Source organism: Euprymna scolopes, chromosome 1, assembly GCF_053919585.1.
Source record: "Euprymna scolopes isolate OS-2025 chromosome 1, ASM5391958v1, whole genome shotgun sequence".
In the NCBI taxonomy this organism is placed as follows: domain Eukaryota; kingdom Metazoa; phylum Mollusca; class Cephalopoda; order Sepiida; family Sepiolidae; genus Euprymna; species Euprymna scolopes.
The window spans coordinates 138,717,777-138,743,960 of NC_136482.1; the positions used below are offsets into that span (position 1 = coordinate 138,717,777).

The window sequence follows — 26,184 nt, forward strand, 5'->3', positions numbered from 1 at the left end:
GAAACTTCTAGAATTGGACAGAAGCTTACCTTAGCAAACAGACAACAAGCCAACTCAACAATGGTCAAGTCTCTGGTGGCTTTGGGGAACTGTTCTATGCTTACAATTTCAGTCAACAAGAATACATGTTAAGATGTGCAGACTGTAGAATAAACCAAAAGCAATTTTTTTTTCAATTCAATTTGCCTTTAAAATATGTAGACAAAATAAGAGTTCATCTCTTCACTCGATGCTAAATTAATATAGTAACGAATGTTGTGGTTATCATGGGTCTTGCATCTAAGAAAATCTTGTTTTATTATATTGTGATTTAGAAAAATTTCTTATTCAAGATTGGATTCACTTCTTAGCATGTCTCAAAACTAACATTCTATCACTTGTCTCTTACAAAAGATGTTTTGAAATTCAAATGTAACTCTACAGCATGCCAGGGAATGTAACTCATGTCTTCACACTATGGGGACATTTCTGGAAGGACTGTGCCAAATTTGTATAGCACTACCACCTTTATCTCTAAATAAAATGGTTCATTAATCTGTAGGCTTAACAGGTCATGAGTCTGGTTTTATGCATCATTAATTTTCTCCAGAGAATTAATTAGCTGAGCTGTGATCAGTTTAAATGGAATGTTTTTCTAAAAGGAATAGACAAAACATTGTTTTTTGATATAAAATGTGTTATTCATTTCAAAGGAATAATATATAAATATAACTCTAGAATTCTGCTGAGTTGGTTTGTATAAGCAACCACCAGTCAAAATTCCAACTGCAAATCTTTTCTATCATGGTGACTAAAAGGAGAGAAAGAGAGCATAAATATATATGAAAGGAAAGAGCACATTAGCTTAATTCACAAATCCCAGGTGACAAGTTCATTTGATTCAACGTTTTTTGACCTTTCAGCAATACCTTTGAGTTGTCAAGCTGATAAATAATTGCCAAACTCAGCCAGGATCAAATCTGATTGATGACACTTTTAGTCATGAAGCTGTCAACTTTAGTTGAGCAGGGGTTACAGTTTTTATCTTGTTTTAATAACACCTTATTTTGATTTTACTTGTCTTCCCCATGAGAATCATAAAAAGTCAAGCAGAAGGCTTGTAGTTCAGTGGGGTTAGACGTGGCTGGTTACCTTTAATGCATCGAAAACCAAGTTCCTATCTTTACACCATCAACGCTCTGATCCCCATCTGGCATCAATTGTAATGGATGGCTCTCGCCTAGGAGAAGCTCAATGTTTTGACAAGCTTCTGGGCTTGACCTTTACTCCTGATATGAAATGGAACATGTACATAAAGTCTGTTGCCAAGGTCGCTGGAAAGATGGTGGGTTCCTTCTACCGCTCCAGAAGATATCTCACTACTGATGCAATTCTCTATCTATATAAAAGCCAAGTACGTCCAAGGATGGAATACTGTTGCCATATCTGGGCAGAAGCTGCTAAAAATAGCCTATCCTGCCTTGACATAGTACAAAATAGACTTCGTGGCTTAGTGGGAGATGCCCTTTTCTCTTCCCTGCAACCTCTCTCCCACAGAAGAGACGTTGCGAGCCTATCCTTGTTTTATCGTTATTTCCATGACAAGTGCTCGTCTGAGCTCCAATCTCTCGTCCCCCCTCACCAATCTTTTCCGAAAAACACCCGTCTAGCTGAAGCCACTGTCAAAAATTTTCCCCACTCTCTATCTGTGCCTAAATCAAAACGTAGATTCCATGAACACATCTTCTTTCTTAGAACAGCACGCCAGTGGAACTCTGTTCCGTCTGCCTGTTTCCCACCTGACTACAACTTGGATGTCTTCAAATCCAACATAAACAAATTCCTGATGAATCTCCCCCTTAAGTAGACACTTTATGAAATCTCAACACTAACGTACAACGTACTGTACATACAATAACCCTTATCCCTGAGTGGCTTCCGGGCCTTGATAAGTGGTGACCTCCTTGTAAAAAAAATAAAAATAAAAAAACAAAAAGGTTTTTAAATGTAAAGAGCTTCAGTTCCTCCAAAGGAGTTTGTTTTGCCACACCAATTTTAAATTCTAAAACTTAGTAAATTTTTCCAGATGTTGAAATTACTCAAAATATCTCACTTATGTGACCAATTGTAATGAACAATGATCCTGTGAAAAGAAAATCAAGAATGAATAGAAGAAAGACTGAATAATTTAACATTAATGAACACTACATTGTTGATATCATAAACAGGTTTTCCAATGTTAAGTCTAGAAATTGTTTGATTTTGTAACAAATAATCCTGAATTCAGATACTACTTATACCCTGACACTAATTAAAAGCTGATTACCATTTTAACTGGCTTTAAGTTTGGACAAATGAATGGATAAGTGCTAAAAATCTTTAGCGAACAAGATCTTCAATGAACACCTGGAAAGTAACTTTACAATAGAAATTGACTAAAATTAAGCAATAGTCACTGAACTGTGAAGTAAATGGGCAAAATAAGCTTATATTGAGCCCAAAGTGTCACCAATTGATCAGAACAAATAATTTTCATAAACAGATGTAGTTTACTTCCTTGTCTTGGGTGTCTGTTAACAAGTCTTCAATAGCCACTGTCTCCTTTTCATTACAGATGCAGGAATACATGTGTGATACTTTAATTGGCATAGGCAATCATTATCACCTCATTGTCAGCTTCACTATAGTTTTAAACAATTTTTCTTTACTTCTTTTAAAGTGTTATGATGCTCAAAATATGTGACTAGCCTCATAATAGTCTAATCTGATACTGTGTTCACCTGTGGGTAATATAGAGGATCGACTACAATAAATAAAATAAAAATGAGTTTAACAATAAAGAGCCAAAGGAGTGATACACTGCTCCACAAAGCAGCCAATATTTTTTTAAATATTTTTTAAAATATTTTTTTATACTTTTTTTTATATTTTTTAAAATATTTTTTAAATATATTTTTTTGTACTTTTTCTTCATACGACTCAAGTGTTCCAAGAAAGTTTACATTTTTGTGAAAAAGAAAAATCATATACTAGAATGTTTTTATTTTGGTTGAAACTATGGAGAAAATAAATAAAAACCCTTAAATATCTTAAGAATTCTTCAAACAGATGTCTTAATGACATAAGACTTTTTCTTTATTTTTTTAAATTTTTTAAGTGCATATTCAAACCAAAAAAAAGTAATTATTTTTTATTGTGTATTAAATATTCTCACCAATTTTAATTTAAATATTTTTTCATCTTAATTCAGCTGATGTCAATAAACAATATGAAACCTTGAAAGTTTGATAAAGAGTGACAAGTTCAAACAGATGCAATAAAAAGCAAGGAAAATGATTCCCAAAGATTTTTATGTTTATTAGAATTTGGAAAGCTCTTTGAAGGACCTTTTTTGATACCTCTATGGAGAAAGGTTTTATATAAAAACAATTTAATGCCTTTTTCTAAGCATATCTCATTTTCTAAAAGACTGAAGCTAGAGAGGGAAGCTCAGGTATTCTAATCTTTTGAGGATACTTTAAAAGGCACAGTTCTCCGTAATGGCAATTCTTTTGTCTATAAAGATTAAAAAGGGGGAGAAAAGCGACATGAAAATATTAGACATTTTTTTTCTGCTGACAAAAATGTAAGCTTATTAAAGCTCTTTTGGGTCTTAATTTTCTAAACAGCCAATTAACATCACTTTCTTAATCCTAATTTTCTACACTTACATGCTCTAGTGTGTCTTCAAGGAGAAAAGGAAAGTTGATACATACTTTTTCTGTTCTAACACTATTTTGTTTGCTCAACCACCCACCACTGGTATTTCCTCTCCCTCCCCACCCCACCACCACAAAAAAAATATCCCAACACTTCCCACATTCAAACACTGGTGTCTGAACCCCCCATTCTTCAGACCATTGATGTTTTTACTTCACCTTCTCTACAATCTCCCATCTGTTTTTTAAATTTAGTTTTCATTCCTCTGAGTATATCATTTCTCATTCATTCTCCTTCATTATACAATAATTGTTTTCAACATCATTCTTTCTTTCTTTCTTTCCAACTTAAAGGCGACTATAAAGAAACACTGCTGAAGTATATTGATTCTGAAGAACTTCCTGCTTATCTTGGTGGAACCAAAACGGATCCTGATGGCAGTGTGCTCTGTAAATCTATGGTAAGTCCTTACTAAAACATATCTCCATATAAACTTGGTAGGTGTGTATGTTATGTATTATTGCCCTACACAGGATAAACTAAACTAATTAACTAGTCATTATGAATTTTGGAATATATATTCTCAGTAACATAGGCGCATTATTATTCAAATTTTAACATCTAGGTGTGCTAATATACTGATTATTAAACTAATTAACCGATCATTATGAATTTTAGAACACAGATTTAAGGTGGAGAAAGTGGCTTATTACTATTATGTTATTGATTTGGTGGGTCAAACGTGGAGGTTATGAGTTTGAACCTCACTCGGACATTTGAATATAAGTATCTTAAATTATAATATTAATAAAGTTTTTTAATTTTACTTGTATTTTCTTCTGTAATTTACATAGTTTAGGGACATTGATATCAGTAAACTACATTTATTTTATTTAACAATTTTAAGAATTTTTATCTTTTTTTTTTTACAGATTTGCTATGGAGGAACTGTACCAAAAGAATACTTCCTGGAAAATACTGAAGAATATGAAATTATGGATTCCATTGTGGTGAATAGTGGAGATAAATTTTTTTGTGAATGTGTCATCAACATTTCAAATAGTCGAATAGTGTAAGTATTTTTTTTACCTCTGCTATTATATAAAACATTTCGTCTCTGTGTGAGTTCATTCCACATGGACTCTAAAACGGCTGGGCCGATTTTTATGAAATTTCACATGAAGGTGTTTTATGTATATGGCAGTGTTCTTACATAAGTTTTGTATTGGAATGTCTTAAATACATATCAAAAATCGAAATAATCTGGTGAAAGATAGAACAGGCATTGTGACTAAAATAAACACCTTGCACAGCCTAACATCACAAGTGCATTTGAGAAACTTTATTACCACATAAGCCAAAAGGCCCGACATTTTAAAATCAACAGTAGGTTCTTTGATATGACAGAGGCGCGTTCAAAATGAATGTTTTTGTTTAGAGCACAATTGGAGCATGATACTTGACTTTTGGCATTTTAAACTTTAATTCAAGCCATTATATATAAAAAATAATTTCATAAAATCAACAGTAGATTCACTACAGTGCAATGTAGACCACAATGTATTGTGGATTAAATCACTGCAGGGAGGCATGTGAAGCTTCTACCCAGTGCACCATGATGGGTCTCCAACTAGAGCAGTCAATCAATCGATTTAATTGAAAAACTGGGCAATATCATCAATTATAATAAACATATAGGAAAGTAAAATATTATCATTCAATCCTGGGCAACGTCTGGTCTCCCTGCTAGTTCTGAATAAGAGTTATGTAAGTTAGGTGAAATTTGTATTATGCAAATCAACTGTAGGTCTCAGTGCTTATTGAGATTAGCAGTTATGGCGATAAACTAATTGAAGAAAAACTTCTATCGTCTATCTACTTGTCACAGAATGAAAATATATTCCAAAAATCACAAAAATTAAAATAGATTTTGCTTTTCAAAAAAAAAAAAATTGCCATTTTTTTTTTTTTTTTTTTACGAATAAGTGGAGGCTGAAAGCATTTTGATATTCTTCAAATTTAGTTTTTAACTTAAATAAAATGACCCTTCTAAAAAAAGAAATGCTTTCATAATTTTAAAATTTTATTTTCTGAAAAATTTTAATACGTTATTTTAATAAATTAGTGTTTGGTTTTTAATCTTGCATCTCAGTTGTCTTTCTGACATTATCCAAAAAAAAAAACGAGATGTGGATCCGTTGTCTGCCCTTGATTTTACCACCAACGCTACTTTTTTCTCTCATGAACACTTGAGTAAAATTTGAATAATAAAAAAAAAAAATACTTGATTAAATGGTGAATTTTTAAATATTTCATCTTTGTTCTGTGGCTGGTACATATATAGACTTTTCCATATTTTCTTTACTACTTATAATTGCTGCCATAAGTGCTAATCTGAATAAGCACTCCGGTTACTAATACAAGGCATGTGACATTGATTTAAATGCATATGGATTACTTTTGTCATATTTGGGCTAGTGAATCTGTTCCATTTGAAGATTCTTGGTAAATTGTAGAAACATATCTGTAATTTGATTGGCCCCACACTTTCTTCTTCACTGCAACCTCTTTTTCACAGACGTGATATTAGTTTCAGTCTTTTTTTACAAATACTATTATGGCATGTGTTCCTCAGAATTGACTGATCTATTCCCTGCTTCCTTTGTTCCAGCTCATATGACTTGTCAGTCTAGTGGTCTTAACAATTATCATTGTTTTAATACCTCCTTGTAATACAGCTTCCTATTCCAGTAGCTTCTTTCCCCAAAACTGCAAGGTTGTGGAACTCTCTTCCTGCTGTTTTCCTTCTTCCTACAACTTTGTCAACAGGCACCTCCTGTATTTGCAATAATCAGCCTCCGTTCTTGTTAGCTCCTTACATCAAGTAGTTTCATGCCTAATCGTGAGCAATTTTCATTTAAAAATATGTTGGTATCTGAATTATATTATAGAAATTAAAAACAAATAAGAATGTGTGTTTGTGAGAGAAAAAAACAAATGCACATCATTATTTAGCTTTCTAATTTCTTGGAGGTAATTTGGATACGAAACAATGTTTTCCAAGTGCCAATAATTTTCGTTATTAACCCATAACACGTAGCCACATGTAGTACAAGAGACCTTTAAACCAATCGTGACTAACACCTCCACAGACTGCTATCCACAAAGGATTTTATACCTCTGATAGGAAAGATGATTTACAAATAAAAAAGTCGACATTTTTTTTTTATTAAGTCAAGAGCTTGTTTGTTTTTTAAGTAATTTATCTTGGAGGAAAAAGCAAATGCATATCGTTATTTGGCTTTGTAACTTCTATAATATAATTCAGATATGAAATTGTTTTCCAAATGACAATAATTTTCTTACTAATACATTTCAGTATATTTATTTAATCTTTAATATCTTTAAGGCATAGCCAGCATTTCTGGCAACCTCTATACATACCTGCTTCCAGCTCTAAACTCCCTAATATTTCCATTCTTATTTTTTTCCTATAAATTTTTAGTTATATATAAAATAACAAAATAAATATGCATCCTTTTTATGGATGTAGACTCCATTATTATGCCATCTTTGATCAAAATGAAATATACTTAAGCACTTAATTTGAGTAATAATTTCTTATAGCCGCCTTCTCTAAAAGCAAACAACTAATCACGGCAACTATAGCCACATTGATTATTCTTGGAAAAGATGAAATATACGTATGTGGATATTAAAAATGTTTATTACAGTAATAATTATATACACACACTGTGTATCAAATTATTAATGAGTTTATATTTTGTTTAAATATTTAAGGAACGAGTGAATAAAAATCCATGAAACTTTAAGAAATGGGTTACAATACTATTCAGCTACTCCAGTCAGAAAATAAAAGTATTTAAAGCAGTATTAGCGAAACTATGGCAGAAGATAGGAATATCTGTTGATTTCAGTGTCTCAAGTTATTAACGAGGTTGAGAAAAAAACACAATATACCCATAACTTGTTTATTGAAATAATTTTCAAACATTAAATGCGTTAGGAAAAGTCCTTAGAGTACAATAACTACATAGCAATTTCTACGTTGACATAATTAATAGGGGATATGCGATCCTTTTTTATGAATGACTTGTGAAAGATGTTGGTCCACAGAATTAATCAAATTTGTGATTTTGTCAAGTTATTCTTCGCAATACCTCTTGGAGAGCATCCCACACTCATCTTTGCTCTTACATTGGCATGCACTTGCATAAAGGCGTCACTTCATGATACTCCAAAGGTTCTCAATTGGGTTCAAATCTGATGAATTCGCAGACCACTCCATTTCCATAGCCCAGAAAATGCCAGTTGTTGCAAATACTCTTTGCTTTTGTTTGCTGCATGCGAGCGAGCATTATCATGCATAAAAATAATGGTTCTTCTGAACGTCAACCTTTACTTCTTCAGCCATGGTTCAAAGTGCTCCTTCAGAAAAACTATGTAAGCATTTGACGTCATTTTTACACCTTTTGGGACTCTCCATGGACCAACTAAAGTACCGCCGATAAACCCAGACCAAATCATTGTCTCGCCAACAATGTCATCCATCTAGGACCGATCCTTTGCTCCAGTCATCAGGGCTATCAAGAGTGACACACACTTAATCTGTGAACAAAACTTTGGAAAAATCCGTTTTCATGTTGTCCTCTTCCCAGATCAATCGGTTTTATATGTGATGTTGCTTTAATGAAGGCTTTGGTCACAGGCTTAACAGATTCTGCCACTTCTTTCAGAAGGTGACATCGAGTACTTTTCGAGACATTCTTCAATCCGGCTTGGTTCTTAACATTCATGTTTAATTTGGAGTAGAGAACGGTGTGAAAACACTCTAGATTTACCTTTGTTAGCTGTCTTATGTACCTTTGTAGGGTCCTTGATAAAGTTCTTCAGTTTGATGGTACCTTCCTATTATTTTCGATATTTCGAGGGCAGTTTTACCTTTTGCTAGCTGTTCTGTAATAGTGCTCTTTTCAGAACTACTCAAACCACCTATATGACCCATTTTATTGACTAAACAAACTGCCTTGTTAATAATTTGACACACCTCAAATACTGTGGATTCAATAATTACGATGGCAAGTTGTTTACATTGCATGGAACAGTACGAAATTTTTACAGTACATGGAGCTCAGCATTGCCAACGTTTCCAAAGCTTTTGATACAAAACTACTGGTAAGTTTCTGAAACTGGTAAAATGTTATCTCATTAATGATTTGACACCGTGTATATACATGCAGGCCGCCCGGTATTACCCACTCATAAAATACACTTTTATTAACGTAGATTTTGTATTCTATTGGACAAAATTTTTTTAAATGACTTGTGTGCCACTGAGAATTGAAACCAAAACATTTAGCTTTTTACTTTTTTTTCTGATGTTAATACCTGAGCTATTAAGACATGTTTGCTGCAATGCTAAGAATTAAAACATGAACCAATAGCTATTATGTTACGTGTGCATATTCGTAATGCCATCATTTGAACTTCTACTGGAAAATTCCATTTTTTTCTTTTTCACACTTTTGCACCGATTTTCCCTGGCTAAAACCCAAATATAAAATTTTGCATGGGTTCAAGTGCCCTATATATTAAGTTTCATATCTGTAGATCAAAAACTGACAGGAGTTTAGTAGGCAAATTTCTTTACCAAATATATATATATAAAGAGGTTTGTGTTTACTATAAACTTTTTATGCAAATATAAATCATGTAGAATATCTGCATGAATATGTGTACTAGTTAACTAAAGATGATCATCTCCTAATAAAACCAAAATTAATAAGGAATTAAAATAAATGTTTTAAAAGAATATGCAAATTAGCTAGATCTTTTGCAAATGAATGCAGTTCCACAACCCATAAAGTTGTATTTTCTTTTTAAATAGAAAAAGGGTTTTTAATATGAATATCAATGCCTGGGTATTTTTGCCCCCTCTTTTTTAAACTTTGCTATGACATCATGTATTATGTCATAGCATATATATGCTATGATATCATTGTGAACAAACATACACATACAAACGAGCAGACAATAATATGGATTATAATAGTTGACCTATTTAAGTGTGAAAATTCTGGAATGAGAACACAGTCCTATGTAGACGTTTTTCCATCTCATTAGCTATACTCTTTCTTCTGCTACCAACACTCACTATACATTCAGACTCTTGAATACGACAGTCCCAGGACCCATATCTCTCTCTCCCTCTCTCTCTGAAAGGTTCACAAACCTAATCTCGTAAGGAGAGGCCTAGAGGATCAACCAATCCCTCTGTCTCTCTGCCAGGATGTATAGTACGTGTTGAATTTGTTTTTATTTATTCATGTTTAAATCTATTTAATTGTACTAATCATCCACAGTATGTGCTTCAAAAAGGATTGGGTTGGGCAAAATAGTTCATGTAGGCATGTGCAACCTCCTCGCCTCTGCCAATCAAACTCCCCTCCCATACAAAGGGAGGGTGTAAAAGGTGAATGTTAGGTGCCTTAAAACCAAGCTCCGAAAGCCAATCTCCTTCATCAAGGATATACATGTAGGTTTGGGGACCACTTGCAAATTTCATATTCCTTAGAAACTCCTAAAAATAAAAATGAATTCTACTTCTACCTCAACTCCTGTTACAGTGTCTGCAGAAACTAATGTGCACACTGTCTCAGCGTGGCGAGTGTCTAGTCAGCAAACTGAGATTCTTAGATTTAAATCAGTCCACCTCTTTGCATGCTGGAACATGTGCATATTGAAACTTGACAAAACTCAAGTACTCACAATACATACCCTCCACCAGTACAATGTTGCTGTAACCTGCCTTTTGGAGGTCAGGCTTGCAAATCATGACCACAAGACAAAATCCCTCAGAATGACATATTTTATCATCTTTACTACAGCAATCCCACAGATGGATCCGGTTGCCACAATGTGGCATTGGCCCTAAGCAATTAGGCGAACAATGCTCTTTGTGCCTGGGAGCCAATCTCTCAACATCTAGCCCGTGTCCGACTCTGAGGTATCTTTTTCAACATTAATGTGGTGGTTGTGTACACCCCCCACTCACAATGCTGATGATGTCACCAAGGATGCCTTCTACGATAGCCTGCAGGCTGTTATGGATAGTATTCCAGCAAGAGACTGTTTAGTGGTTGCAGGTGACTTCAATGCTCGCACTGACTCTGGAGTCAAATACAAACATAGCTGAATCAACAATATGACCCTGTCCCATCTCAACATTCAACTGACGCCAACTTTCATACAACTATTTTATTGCTCATCAGTTTTTTAATTTCAACAACTTTTCAAAGGACTGACTTGATATAGAAAGTACAGAAAATAACAATCTTTTCACAAAATATATTTGTGTTGAAGGATAGAATTTCAAATGATCAGCTTTTCAAATTTAGAATATTGAATATATAAATCTATTTTAATATATGTAATATCACCTCAGATTGACAAGTCCTGTCATTCATATGTCTCATCACCAGCTTACAAAAATCTGTATCTATAGTAAACAGTATTTTACAGCTCACAATGTTAGTGGATCTCCACCAAAGTTTAAGAACAAGCTAAAAGAAAGTGTAAAATCTTATGTAATAAAGCCCTCCAAAATGTTGAAAGAATGTGTTCATAACTACAAACACTGGAATATCATTTAAGTATATGAACGCCATGTTAGAAAATTTAAATGAAATTGAACAAAATTATTCTATATTCTACAGTTACGAACCAGCAGAGAGTTACCACTGACAATCAAAGGTAGTGTCTAACAGACATATGTACAAAGATGTATGGAAGTGGAACCTGAGCAGTGAACATTAAGGACGTGCATTGCATAGAAAGATACAATGAATGTGTAATATAAGACAAACTTTGATCTGAGGACCTTAAAGAAAAATTAAATCTGAACAGTATATGGAGATGTACACTAAACAGGAGATTTTGATACTTTTGCTGCATTGAAAGAATGGATGATGAGTTATTGGGTTAGATGTACAACAATTGAGGTAGCAGGTTCAGGTCAGAGGAAGATCAAGGAAAGCAAGGAAGTGAGTGATAAGAGACCAATAAAAACTTGATATATAGGGTAGTTTGAAAGTAAATTTCTAATAGTCATATAATACATGCCAACATGAACAACTGATGTTAAACAGGATTGTGTAGGAATAATAAATTTGCCCTATAAAAGTAGTTTGTCTTTTCAAAAGTAGAGCAGGATTCATTTCAAAGCCAACAATAAATGAAAATTTGCTCATCAGAATCAAAGTTTGATATATCAGCTTAGATGCTATTTAGGTTGAACTTTTAAAATCTCACAAGAAAACTTTGTATTTTACTAATTGGGCGAGTTCTGTGGTTGGGCAGAACCATACTCATCAAATAGTCCAATTGTTTTTTTTTTTGTTTTTGTTTTTTTTAATGAAGTAACAAACCATTCCCTTCCAAATTTCCTTTTGTGGACAGAAACTACACTCGATAATCTGAAAATCACCTCTTATGTTCTATACTATTAAAGAAATGCTCTACTGAAGTAGCCTGTATTCTCTCCAAACTCTACAACAAATACCTTACTGAATCTTGCTTCCTTGACAGCCGGAAAATTGCTTCTGGGTTACTAGTATGAAAGAATTCTGGTGAAAGAACTGATCTACTCGATTATCACCCTAATAGTATCCTCCTTGTCTTTCCTAAAATCTTTGAGTCATTAATCAATCAAACACTGGTGCACAATCTTGTAGATCTCATACTAAACTTCTTTCCACCTGGCAGTATTGATTTAGGCAAGGTCATTCTATTACAAATACCTTAAGTCATCTTTTAATGCAGATGCCACTAGATATGGCTTTGACAAGGTCTGGCATAAAGGACTCCCAATAAAAATAAAATCATACAGTATTACTCGATGAATATTCAATATTATCAGATCTTCTTAAATGAGAAAAAAATGCAAATTGTCTTTGAGTGCCATACATCCAAACGGCATGATAATAAATCAGGGTGTAAGTTGGAAGGAGTCAGAGGTTTTAGCTGGAGTTGGAGTCTGATTTCTAAAAGTACAAGGAGTCGGAGTCAGAATCTTTTTATCCGACTCCTTAAGTCCAATGAATTTATTCTTTTTTACATGGTTTTCCTGTTTGGTTTTACCAGTGTTTTTTTTTTTTTTTTTAATTACATTTTCTAACCAAACAAGGCACATTACCACTTTGATGTAGGGGGCTGCTATCAGGGACCTAAGTTGCAGGGGTACTATGTAGGGAGTTTAGCAGCAAGATGCCTGTTTACATTACACTTAAACTTCTGCATGTCAGTACAGTTATGGAAGCAGGAAACCGGAAGAGAATTCCAAAGTCTAGCAGTTCTGAGGAAGAAGCTATTAGAGTAGAAGGCTTTCTTACACCTAGGGATCTCTACTGTATAGGGGTGGTACTTTGCTGTTTGTCGGGTTTATTTTCATCGAGGGGGGGGTACAAGAGCTTGTAGTTCGCCAGAGCACCCACCATTAAAATACTTGTAAAACAAGCAGAGAGATGCAACATTTCGTCGATATGCTATAGAGTGTGATGTCATAAGCAAATATATCCATGTCAGAGACAATTTTATCCGGTAAGGATCGATCCCTGAGGTACACCTGCATTTATATTATATTGTTTGGATGTACGCTCATCGAGGACAACCTGGATTCTTCTCTCATTTAAGAAGGATGTTAAGTATTCGTCCAGTAATACCATAGATTTTATTTTCATGAGAAGACCATCATGTCATATCCTGTCAAAAAAGCCTTAGATATATATAGGGCTACTGCCCTCCCCTGCCTTATTCAGTGCTTGGCATATACGTTCAGAGATTACAGTTAGAATATCTGCAGTAGAATGGGCTTGCCTAAATCTATACTGATGGTCAAACAGAAGTTTAGCAGGTGTAAGGTAGTGGACTAGAGCTTGATTAATTAAAGACACAAATATTTTGGTGAAAAGCGGGAGGAGATTAATTGGGCAATAATTTAATGGGTCAGTTCGTTTGCCAGAGATTTTGTAAACTGGTACAACAGAAGCAATATTTCAGTTGTCAGGAAAGCAAGATTCGGTAAGACATTTGTTAAAGAGTTTAGAGAACTGGAGCAACCTCAGCGGAGCATTTTTTTTTTTTTTTTTTTTTTTTAATAGCACAGCCAGCATGAGATCAGGTCCACATGCTTTTGAGGTGTCTGTTTTTTATGATATCATGTACTTTTGAGAAGGGATGATTTTCAGATCATCTGGTGTGGTTTCTGTCCAGAGGAAAATCAGGGAGGGAATGGTTTGCTGTATATATGATAAATAAGCATCCCCGAGATGCCCAGTTATAGAAGGGAATAAGGCAAATGCAGGGGACGCCATTCATTGCCCTAGTTAGGAAGCAAGGCTAAGCACTATAAAAATTTTTTCATTAGATGGGATAAAGTACTGGTGATTCTTTTCAAGTAAAGATAATCACCAGTACTTTATCCCATCTAATGAAACAAAATTTATAGTTGCTAGTTAATACAGATAACTTATAATCTGGGCACAAACTGTGGCTATTAGTTATCTATTTTCTAGATATTCTTTAGAGTATAAATATAGGTTAAGCTTATGCACCCCTAAGCAATAGAAATCTATAGATGTTTAGTATTTATCAATTTTGAAATGATCAGCCTACTAAAGTTTAGGAACAGAAGCTAAACCCTCCTCCCAAGGTACATGCAAAGTATGTGATTTTATATCAGTTTGGGGAGAATAGCAATTGTTTTTTTGTCCAGTTGAAACAGGAGAGATGATATACTTACAAAAATACAGCATTAATATACAATATAGATATACAGGGATTTGGGGAGGATTTAAGAATATAAGGATTTTTAATATTTATCATGCAAAACAGACAGGAAGGAGTTTTGGAGGCAAAGCATTATCCCTTTAAAGCGGACATTTAGAAATAACATTTGTGCCAGTTATTTTAGTAACATATATCAGTAACAATATACATGTGGCCAGTTTAGGCCTTATATTTAAACATTACACTTAGTTATAGAATAATAAATTATGATTTCCAAAAAGAGGAAAGCAGTATAAGTAAATAAGAGCAGGAAAACAGGTTTGGTGAATAAGCAATAACTTAATTGCTTCCTAAGCAGTGGTTTGCACAATTTAGCAGTTTTTGTATGGTTTTGCTTTTATTTTTGGAGATATCTCATTTTGTACTGTAATGTTTCCACTTCATCAAAATATTTTGGTCTGTCAGATCACTTCAAATCCTGTCTGGACAGTTGTTTTGGTTGTGATGTCACACAAGATCAATGAAAGTTCTGTCTTTGAGTGGGATCACTGTAGATTACATTGGATATTTATCGGATTGTAATCTGAAAGTTATCCAGTGGAATTGCCAAATGGAATTTGGCAATTGGATTAGTCCAGAATTAATCCAGAATTACAATCTTATCTCCCCCACCCAAAACGGGCATAAATCAATAAGAAGCAACCCATGGCACTATAGCCCTTTATAGCTTCTTCCTTTTTTTGTTTACAAAGGAGTCGCCACTTATCAAGGCCCAAAGGTTACTCGAGGATGATGGTTAATGAGTGTACACAAGTAAATTAGACAATATTCTAGTAATTGTTAGTAGTGGAAATTTGGTAAATTGGATTACTTAAGGGGGTGGCTCATCAAGAATTTGTTTATGTTGGACTTGAATATGATCAAATTGTAGTCAGCTGGAAAGCAGGGAAATGGAAAAGAGTTCCATGGGCATTCAGTTCTAAGAAAGCAGCTTTGTTCATAGAATTTACGTTTAGGATTTGGCACAGAAAGAGTGGGGGAAATTGATAGTGGTTTCAGATAGACGAGTGTTTTTCATAAAAGTTTAGCGAGAGGGGAGGGGTATAGAGCTCAGATAGGCACCTTCCATGAAAATAGTGATAGAGTAAAGACAGGCTCGTAATATCTCTTCTGTGAGAAAGAGGTTGCAGGGAAGAGAAAAGGGCACTCCCACCAGGTTACGAAGTCTATTTTGAACTTTGTCGAAGTATGATAAAAGGTTTCCAGCAGTTCCTGCCAAGATGTGACAACAGTACTCCATCTCTGGGTGTACCTGACTCTTACTTAGGTAGAGAATTGCATCAGCAGTGAGATATCTACTAGAGCGCTAAAAGGATCCCACCATTTATCCAGCCCAGAAGCTTGTCTAAACATGGAGCCTCCCCAAGACGAGACATTCATTTCAATTGATGCCAGATAGGAGATCAGAGTGTTGTGGTAGGGATATCTCCAGAGAAGACCTTAATTTACCGCATATATGCTTCTGCACTTGCTTACACCACCGCATTTATATTTGCTCTATCGCCCCCACAACAGCGGAGTTACTATCTTTAAGAGTATATCTGAGAAAATTCATCACATCCTGTCTGCTCATCATTCAACTAACATCCTCATTTGCGGTGACTTCAATGTTCACAATGTGGAATGGCTGACCCATTTGAACAAGACAGATGATGAGGGGACGTTCTGTTATGATTTTGCCATTGCCTATGACCTCACTCACAAACCCATCCGTGTGCCCGATACTACCGGTCAGTATGCAAGCCTTCTAGACCTTTTCTCACAACTTCCCCTGAGCTATGTTCATGTTCCATTCTATCTCTTCTAGGATTCTCCGACCACTCAGTTGTTTCAGTTAAGATAAAAATGAAATGTAATAAGTCTTCAGACGTACCTCTCTACCGTACTGTATATCAATACTCTATGGCTGACTGGGATAACTTCCATATATTTATATCTACCTTTGCATTCCATGTTTAAAAAGATGGGTCCTCTATAGTATCAGACCTGGCCTAATGGTTAATTGTAGGCATAGACCGATTCATACCATCTAAAAAATTCCAACAAAACCTAACAGCCAGCCATGGTTCTCCCCTGAATATGCTGCTGCCATCACGCAAAGAAATCACTTTTTCCATAGCTACCAATGTAATAGATGTACTGAGAATAAATCTGCTTTCAGAACTGCCAGCAACCACTGTAAAAGAGTAATAAAAAATGCAAGAGAGTTCAGTCCGTTAAATCCAAAGTAGCTGAGCAGTGGCTTGGTTCCCACCAGTTTTGGCAAATAGCAAACAGGATCCTGAACAGAAGCATACGTTCTATTCCAACTATCATCAATGCACCTGAGGTCATCTCGTCAGCATCAGACAAGGCCAAAACATTTGCCAAGAACTTTGCCATTAATTCTACCCTATGCGACAAAGGCCATCAACTCCCCATATTTCCTCCTATAACAGACAACACGCTATGCAATATACAAATATCTGTGTATGAGGTCGCCAAGCTAATCAAGAACCTTGATTCCAGTAAAGCAACTGGCCCTGACGGCATTCCAATTATAATGTTGAAAAGCTTCAACCAGAATTGCCCCCATACTTACAAAACTGTTTAAACGTTGCCTTAAGGAGAAGTGCTTTCCAACACCCTGGATAACCTCACCAGTATGCCCTGTATTTAAGAATTCAGGTGATAAGTTATCTCCCTCTCAGAACAGACCAATAAGTCTCCTGTGTGTCATGAGTAAGCTGTTCGAATCCATATTAAATAGAGAAGTAGTCAACCACTTCAGCAAAAATAACCTTAGAGACATGCAATATGGTTTCCATTCTGCAAGATCTACAGCAGATTTTTTAACGGTTATATCACATAGGATTAGTGAATTTATTGACAAAGGCTTCCTTTCCAGGGCAATTGCTCTTGACATATCAAAGGCCTTCAATAAGGTATGGCATAAAGGCTTACTTCACAAGATTTCCAGGTACGGTATAACTGGAAATGCTTTCTCAATTATTAAATCCTTTCTCTCTGATAGGCTCATGAGTAGTGGTTAAGAAGTCAGAGGCCCATAGTATTAATGTTGGATTCACTCAGGGGTCCATCCTGGGCCCAACTCTCTTCCTGATCTATATCAATGATCTCCCAAAACACATACTTAAATCATTCGTTGACATCTATGCTGATGACACGACCATCTATGGCCATACACCAAAGGCTGTAAATGACAAAGTTCTCTCTGATTCTCTCTCCTCTGATCTTGAGCGCGTGGTACAGTGGGAGAAGAGGTGACTGGTTACTTTATGCATCTAAAACCAAGCTCCTATCTTTACATCATCAACGCTCTGCTCCCCATCTGGTATCAATTGAAATGGATGGCTCTCGCCTTGAGGAGTCTCCATGTTTTGATAAGCTTCTGTGTTTGACCTTTACTTCTGATCTAAAATGGAACACGTACATCAAGTCTGTTGCCAAGGTTGCTGGAAAAATCGTGGGATCCTTCTACTACTCCAGAAGATATCTTACTGCTGATGCAATTCTCTATCTATATAAAAGCCAAGTACGTCCAAGAATGGAGTACTGATCTCACATCTGGGCAGGAGCTGCTAAAAACAGCCTATCCTGCTTTGACAGAGTACAAAATAGACTTCGTGGCTTAGTGGGAATGCCCTTTTCTCTTCCCTGCAGCCTCTCTCCCACAGAAGAGACGTTGTGAGCCTGTCTTTGTTTTATCGTTACTTGCAAGGCAAGTGCTCGTCTGAGCTCCAATCTCTGGTCGCCCCTCACGAATCTTTCACGATAAACACCCGTCTGGCTGAAACACCTGTCAATAATTTTCCCCACTCTTTATCTGTGCCTAAATCAAAACGTAGATTCCATGAACAAAGCTTCTTTCTTAGAAGTGCACACCTGTGGAACTTTCTTCCGTTTGGCTGTTTCCCACCTGACTACAACTTGGATGTCTTCAAGTCCAACATAAATTCCTGATGAACTGCCCCCTTAAGTAAGACACTTTATCAAATCTCAGATACTAACGATTACTACGATACTATCCCATTGATTATTGTACATGCAATAACCCTTATCCCTGAGTAGCTTCCGGGCCTTGATAAGTGGTGACCACCATGTAAAAAAAAAAAAAGAAAACCAATTCGACTCTGCTCTTGAGGTTCGCTTTTACAAATATCCGTGGGCTTAGAGGTAATATAGATGATGTAGACTCTTACCTTTTAGTAAACTCCCCGGATATCTTAGCATTAAGTGAAATAAACTTACACTTTTCAATCCCCTCCAACTACTTTAACATTACAGGATACCTCCCTCTTTATCGTAAGGACTTGGATAGATGTATGCACGCACTTAGTTTATATCTGGCATCAATTGTGATGGATGGCTCTCGTCTGGGTGAGGCCCCGTGTTTTGACAAGCTTCTGGGTTTGACCTTTACTCCTGATCTGAAATGGAACACGTACATCAAGTCTGTTGCCAAGGTCGCAGGAAAGATGGTGGGATCCTTCTACCGCTCCAGAAGATATCTCACTACTGATGCAATTCTCTATCTATATAAAAGCCAAGTACGTCCAAGGATGGAATACTGTTGCCATATCTGGGCAGGAGCTGCCAAAAACAGCCTATCATGCCTTGACAGAGTACAAAATAGACTTTGTGGCTTAGTGGGGGATGCCCTTTTCTCTACCCTGCAACCCCTCTCCCACAGAAGAGACGTTGCAAGCCTATCCTTGTTTTATCGTTATTTTCATGGCAGGTGCTCGTCTGAACTTCAATCCCTGGTCCCCCCTCGCCAATCTTTCACGAAAAACACCCGTCTAGCTGAATCCACTGTAGAAAATTTCCCCCACTCTATATCTGTGCCTAAATCAAAACGCGGATTTCATGAGCAAAGCTTCTTTCTTAGAACTGCACGCCTGTGGAACTCTGTTCCGTCTGCCTGCTTCCCTCCGGACTACAACTTGGATGTCTTCAAGTCTAATGTTAACAAATTCCTAATGAACTGCCCCCCCCCCCTAATTAAACACTTCATAAAATCTCCTCACTAACGTGATGTACTTGCAATAACCCTTATCCCTAAGTGGCTTCCGGGCCTTGATAAGTGGTGATCACTGTAAAAAAAAAAAAAAAAATATTCGTAGCACCCTTCCTTAAACTAGAGAGAAAAATCTTGAATCTGATGACCAGGCTTTATGTGTTTTCGACTAACATTTCATAACTGCGTTAGTTACTTATATTTTCTCTGTTGTTTTTTCATCAAGTCAGGATTGTACCCTAATCGATTATGTCTTTGATAGTATAGATGCAGCACTCTCCTTGGATATTAACACCCAAATACATGCGTTTGGTGACTTTAATGTCCACCATAAAATTGGCTTGGTTTCTCAGGTTACACAGATGCAGATGGACGCTCCACTAATAGCTTCTCTCTAGCCCATTCCCTCACATAGACAGTAATGTTTCCAACTGGCCTACCAGATCGTGAATCTCAGCCGGTTTCACTTCTAGACCTATTCCTCACCACAGTAGCTGAGGATTGTGTGACTAATGCCACTGTCCACTTGGAAACGCAGACCACCTAGTGGTATCAGTTGACATCACATTTAAATCCCAACCTCAAGGTGAGGAATCATTGCTCAAAACCACAAGGTACTACAGCAGGGCTTACTGGGAAATCATTAGAGAACACATCTGAGATGTTCCATGGACCGATATCGTCTCTCTTCCTGCTGAACAGTGTGCCAATGAGACAACTGAATTGTGCAAGCGGGAATTGACATGGAAGTATTATGGGAAACCCCACTCACCCCCATGGTTCACTACAGATTGTGCTGCTGCTATGGCACAAAGACAGCATGCATTCTGCCAGTTTGTACGTCATAAGTCAAATACAAATAGGAAAAATTCATAGATGCTAGAAATCATTGTAAGAGAGAAATAGTAACATTCAAAAAGAAAGCATGCTGAAATAATCAGGGAATGGATAGAATCACCGAAGATAGAGACTCGCTATTTCTGAAAAATCTATACTAGTGTAGTGAATAAAGGACAATCAGTAATTCCTCCACTGAGCAACAACCAGAAGGTTGCATGCATAGTAATGGAAAAGGCGGAACTGCTGTCCTGGCGATTGCCTCTAACTCCACCTTAGAGCCAACAAACAACTCCCTCCCAAATTTCCCTATGACGACTAAAGCCACATTAGATGATGTAAAAATCATCCCTTATGTCTGCGATACATGATACATCCAAATCCTTTGACAAAGTCTGGCTCAAAGAGCTGCTAATGAAAACTAAATCGTACGTTATAACTGGACGTATACTAAATATAATTAGATCCATCTTAGACAATAAAAGCACACAGGTTGTCATTGATGGACTTACATCCAATCAGCATAACATTAATGCGGGAGTGTCTCAGGGGTCGATCTTTGGAAACATTATTATTCCTGATATTCAAAAACGACCTCCCTGATAATATTGTCTGAGATGGGTATATTTATTGATGATACAATGCTCTATAACATACATTAGGGAAGAAAAGATGTAAATAAATCTAAAACAGTGGAAAAATCATTAGAAAATTACCTACAGACCATAGTTGAATGGGGACGCAAATGGACGGTAATATTTAATGCTAGGAAAACTAAGCTGCTCTCCTTTAACAATTACAAGACACCTCACAAACCGCTTATATCGATGAGAATTCTAGCTTTAAACTCCTTTTTTGGGACTATTTTACCATATTTTACTTTGTGGGCAATATGAACTGGAACAAATACATAGAGGACATTGCAAAGACTGCTGCAAAGATGGTGGGTTCCCTCTATTGAACTAGAAGACTACTCACACCTGAGGGTATCCCGTACCTCTACAAGGCCACCATTCACTCATGCATCTAGGCTGATGCATATATCACTGGTCTCTCCCTCTTGGATAGGTTTCAAAAAAAAGTTGTCAATCTAATCTGTCCCACTTTATCAACTAAGCTCCATCCCTTGTCCCATCGTCACAATGTTGCATCTCTGTGCATCTTTTAATGGAATGTGTTTTGATGAACTCGTTGCACTTGTACCCCGTACATATCTCCAACAATCCTGTTCAGCAATAAGATCTCACCCTTTCATTGTTGAGGTCCCTAGATGCCAAAAAGCTTTCTATTCTAATAGTTTCTTCCCTTGAACAGCTGGACTTTGGAATTCCCTTCCTGCTACCTGCTTTCCTGGTCATACTGATATGCAGAAGTTTAAATGTAACATAAACCGACATCTTGCTAATCTTTCCTAGACATGGTCTCAAAAAGTAGCCTTTTTCGTTCAAGTGGTGATATCCCTTGTTAGGAGTTAACGTGAGTAAAATAAATAAATAAATAAATAAATAAAGCTGGTAGAGTGTATATGTGAGTATATTTATCATGCAAGTGAATGTTAAACATAAAAAATGATATACATGAAAAGTATAAAATGCTGAATAGGTGTAGGAGACTGGTATATGCATCTGCAGAATAGATTTACACATAGTGGTCAAGGAGTCGGAGTCTAAGATATCAAAGGAGTCGGAGTCGGCAGTTTAAGAATTTAAGGAGTCAGAGTCGGACATTCACCATCCAACTCCGCAATCCTGATATAAATATGGGTGTGCCTCAGGATTCGATCCTTGGACCTTTATTTTTCCTGATATTTATAAACGACCTCCCTGATAAGTCTCGATGGTGTTTTGTTTATGACACCACACTTTATAACAGACACAAGAGGAAAACAAATGTACTCATATCTAAGACAATGTTTGAAACCTTTGAGAATGTAGTGGAATGGGGCTGTAAATGAATGGTAATATTTAATGCTGTTAAAACTAAGCTTCTTTTCTTTAACAATTACAGGAAATCTTCCCAACCATCGATTGCCATGACTAATAATATATACCTGAGAGCTCTTTGTTCAAACTCCTTAGTTTAAGATTCACAAGCAATACGAATTGAAACTATTGCATTGAAGATATTGCCAAGACGACTGCAAAGAAGGTGGGCTCTCTCTCTACCATGCTAGAAAATTTCTTAGATCTGACAGTATCCTATGTCTCTACAAAGACACTATTCGGCTATGCATGGAGTATTGTCATGTTTTGGCTGGTACATCTACCACTAGTCTCTCTCTCTCTTAGACAGGGTCCCAAAAAGTCTTCAACCAACTAGGTACTACACAATCAAGCTCCAACCTCTATCCCCTTGCTGCAGTGTTGCATCCCTGTGCTTGTTTTACAAGTATTATAATGGAATTTGCTCTGACAAACTCATAGCACTCGTGCCTTCTCAACATAAATACTCCTAATCTAACAAGCAACAAAATCCCACCTCTTCACTGTAGAGCTCCCTAGATGTCACACAGCTGTAATAATAGTTTTCCCTCGAACTGCAAGATTTTAAAATTCCCTGCCAATTTCTTGCTTCCCTGACTGTACTAATTAGCAGAAATTTGAATGCAATATGAAGACATCTCGTTGCTCAACTCCCTACATAGTGTCACTGTAGATATGGTTCCAAATAGAAGCTTATGTCCAAGTGGCAATATGCCTTGTTTGGAGTGAAATAAGAATTTTAAAAAAAAAAAAAAAAAATTAAGCCATACTTTTGACACAGCTTTGGAGTTATTTTATTGGAATATGTAGAAGATACTGCCAAGTCTGCTACAAAGGTGAGCTCCTTCTCCCAGACTAGAAAACTTCTCTCAGCTGCCAGTGTCGTATATTTTTTCAAACTCCCCATTCACTCATGCATGGTATATTGCTGCCACATCTAAACTGACCGTCCTGGATATGACCTAAAACTTGCGGGCCTTGGGGAGTGTGGAGCCACCCTTTAATTGCCATTGCTCCCAGGTCCACTCTGACCCGGAGTGGTAGTACCTGTTAGGGTCCCAACTATGGGTTAAATAGAATCCGACTTAAAAAAACAAATATACTCATTAAAAATCGTTCCTCAAAATAACTAGATTCGGCATTAAATAACCTGAAAAAGGTTGATATGCTGTAAAATAACCAAACAACATCTAAGTTGCTGCACCAACCACTAGTTTCTCCCTTTTAAGCAACGTCCAAAAAAGTTTAACCTAATAGGTCCAAACTGTCTACCAAGCATGAGCCCCTGTTGCTTCACTGCAATATTGCATCTCTGTGTTTGTTTAACAATTACTTTCACATGTAGTACTGTACTTATACCCTCTCAATATAAATACTTCTGATCAACCTGACTAGCAGCAAAATCCCACCCCTCCACTCTGGAGATTCCGATGTACAGGAAGTTTCTATGCCAATAGATTCTTACTTCTGACTGCTTGCCTTTGGATTCCTGCCTGGTCCCCTTACTGTACCAAGATGCATAAATTTAAATGTAATGTAAACAAACATCTTGTTGCCTACTTAGGATGCTTGCTTTAACTTGACTCCTAATAACAGTAGCCCCTTGCGTTCAATCATAAAATACTTTGGAGTAAATATGAGTAAAAACGAGTAAAAATCATTTCATTACAAATTTCAATTTTATATAAACGCTTCTTTGTTTCATTTTACTTCAGTTGAAATTCTCATAAATTGAGGAAACCCTAACATGAAACCTATACGGAATGCATGGATATTCATGTATTCCAGACTAAGTTTTCGTTTACCTCTCAAGCACTGATTTAATAAAGAAGTTGATAACATAATTTTCTTTTCCTCAACTGACCATTTAAATATGTTATCTTCTATTATATAAATCTCACCCGTCTGTTTCAGTGTATGTATGTATGTATGTATGTTGGTATGTCTGCCTAAAACTTTCTACAGAGGCGACTGATTTTCACAAGATCAGTATCGTTTTGAAGCTCTACTCTTCGGACAACAAATATCGAAAAATTGGCCAAAAGTATTAATTCCTTAACCCTCAACTGGGCATTTTTCTACAAGGAGGGGGGGGGGTCGCATTTTTCGCCGATATTTTCGAAAGTCATCGCTTCTTTTCGATTGTCTAGCCTTAATTAAAACCTACACCATTTCCAGTTTGGTGATGGGTGCAATAGCTAACACATCACATTTTTTTTTTTTTCACTTTCTTTTCCTCCTTCGCGGTATGGGTTAGAGTCTGCCTACCCACTACCACTTTTTTTTTTGCGCTCGCAATTTGCCTTTTCTTTATTTTTTATTTTTCTTTATTTATTTTATTTATTTTTTTTTTTTTTTGCTCAACGAACACCCTTACACACACCTCCACTTGCTTTTCTGCCTTCACGCATGGCTTCGAGCCTGCCTGCCTACTACAACTTTTTAAATTTTTTTTCTCAACACACCTCCAAACACCCGGGATATCTCGGGCACCAAGGCTAATAGAATATATATTTTTTGGTTTCTTGGTTTTACTGGATTTCAGGATAAGAAATCATCTGGTCTGGTGAAGTACCATTTTTATGTTTGCTTATGAAGATTAAAAGCTAGACATAATCCTACTAAACCTTATGTCTAGAATAGTTACTACATGATTTTGATTCTAAAAAATGTCTAAAATGCAAAAGTCTTAAATTGAAATTCAGGAAATTTTGTTTAATTGGTGTCTCATGACTATGGATAAAATTCAATGCAAATTTGAAAAATGTTTGAAATTTCAAATTCAAGATGGTGATTATGCTTTGGTAAAGTTGCGGACATAATTTTCCTCTTCCTAATTGACCATTTGAATGTGTTATAGTATATCTTCATCTTACTGGATTCCCGGACAAAAATTTAGACTTCAAAGGTATGGACATATTGAAAGAATGGGTGATAATTTTTTAGTTATTGAAACAGTTGAGATAGCAGGGTTAGTTCACAAGGAAGACCAAGAGAAACATAAGAAAGTGATAAAAATAGACCTGGCCAGAGATAATTTGTGTCTTAAGTTAACTTCTTAAAGCCGTCAAATGGATGCTAGTGTGTAAAACATTAAATCGATTCCACTGATTCTGATAATCATCATCATGACTACAGAAAATCCAAAGTTATATATTTTTGTTTCATGAATCCAATAACCTTAATCAATAACCTTAATCAATAACCTTAATCAATAACCTAAAGAAACAAGCTATACCTACCTGGCATTGCATGGGATTTTTAGTGATATATTTTATTTTAAATTGTTCAGATTATTTAAGTTATTCAAATGACTGTTCTCATTTTGAGTATTATTCACACAACGTTTTGGCTGATGTAAGTTCCAACCTTCATCAGATGTATCTTGTTAAACCTGAGAATTTTCTTTATCAAATTCGGGAATATGCATGTAATTTTGCATGCAAGGACCCATTTCATAACGGATAAGGTAATAAGTAAAACTCCATTGTGACCCTCTTCTGGTGGTTGAGTGTGGGCAATGTAAAGAATACAATTGCAAATTATTTAAGGCTTCAACCTGGTCATGGTTGATGGAACAAGAGCATGCTAGCCTTGTGAATTAAATAAGAGGCTTTGTTCTAAATTCCATGAAGATTCAAGAGTTCAACAGAAAGATTCCTGAGTTTGATGAGATACATCTAAAGATAGTCAAAGTTTACGTCAGCTAAAATGCCATACGACTCGTACTCAAGATGAGAATAGTAGTCTGAATAATCCAAATAATCTAAATTATCAATCCTCATCTGAAAAATTCAGAAA

The 26,184-nt window shown here is 36.1% G+C and overlaps 1 protein-coding gene across 2 annotated transcripts in view; it reads left to right on the forward strand.

Annotated features, from left to right (window-relative positions):
* LOC145272500 (retinal-binding protein-like) overlaps positions 1 to 26,184 on the forward strand; it is a 573,911-nt gene that overhangs the window by 456,211 nt on the left and 91,516 nt on the right. For both annotated transcript variants that reach the window (XM_080127042.1, XM_080127038.1), the window contains 2 exons: positions 4,032 to 4,138; positions 4,611 to 4,750. In XM_080127042.1, coding sequence (XP_079983168.1) covers positions 4,032 to 4,138; positions 4,611 to 4,750 — 247 coding nt within the window. The remainder of the gene's footprint in view (positions 1 to 4,031; positions 4,139 to 4,610; positions 4,751 to 26,184) is intronic.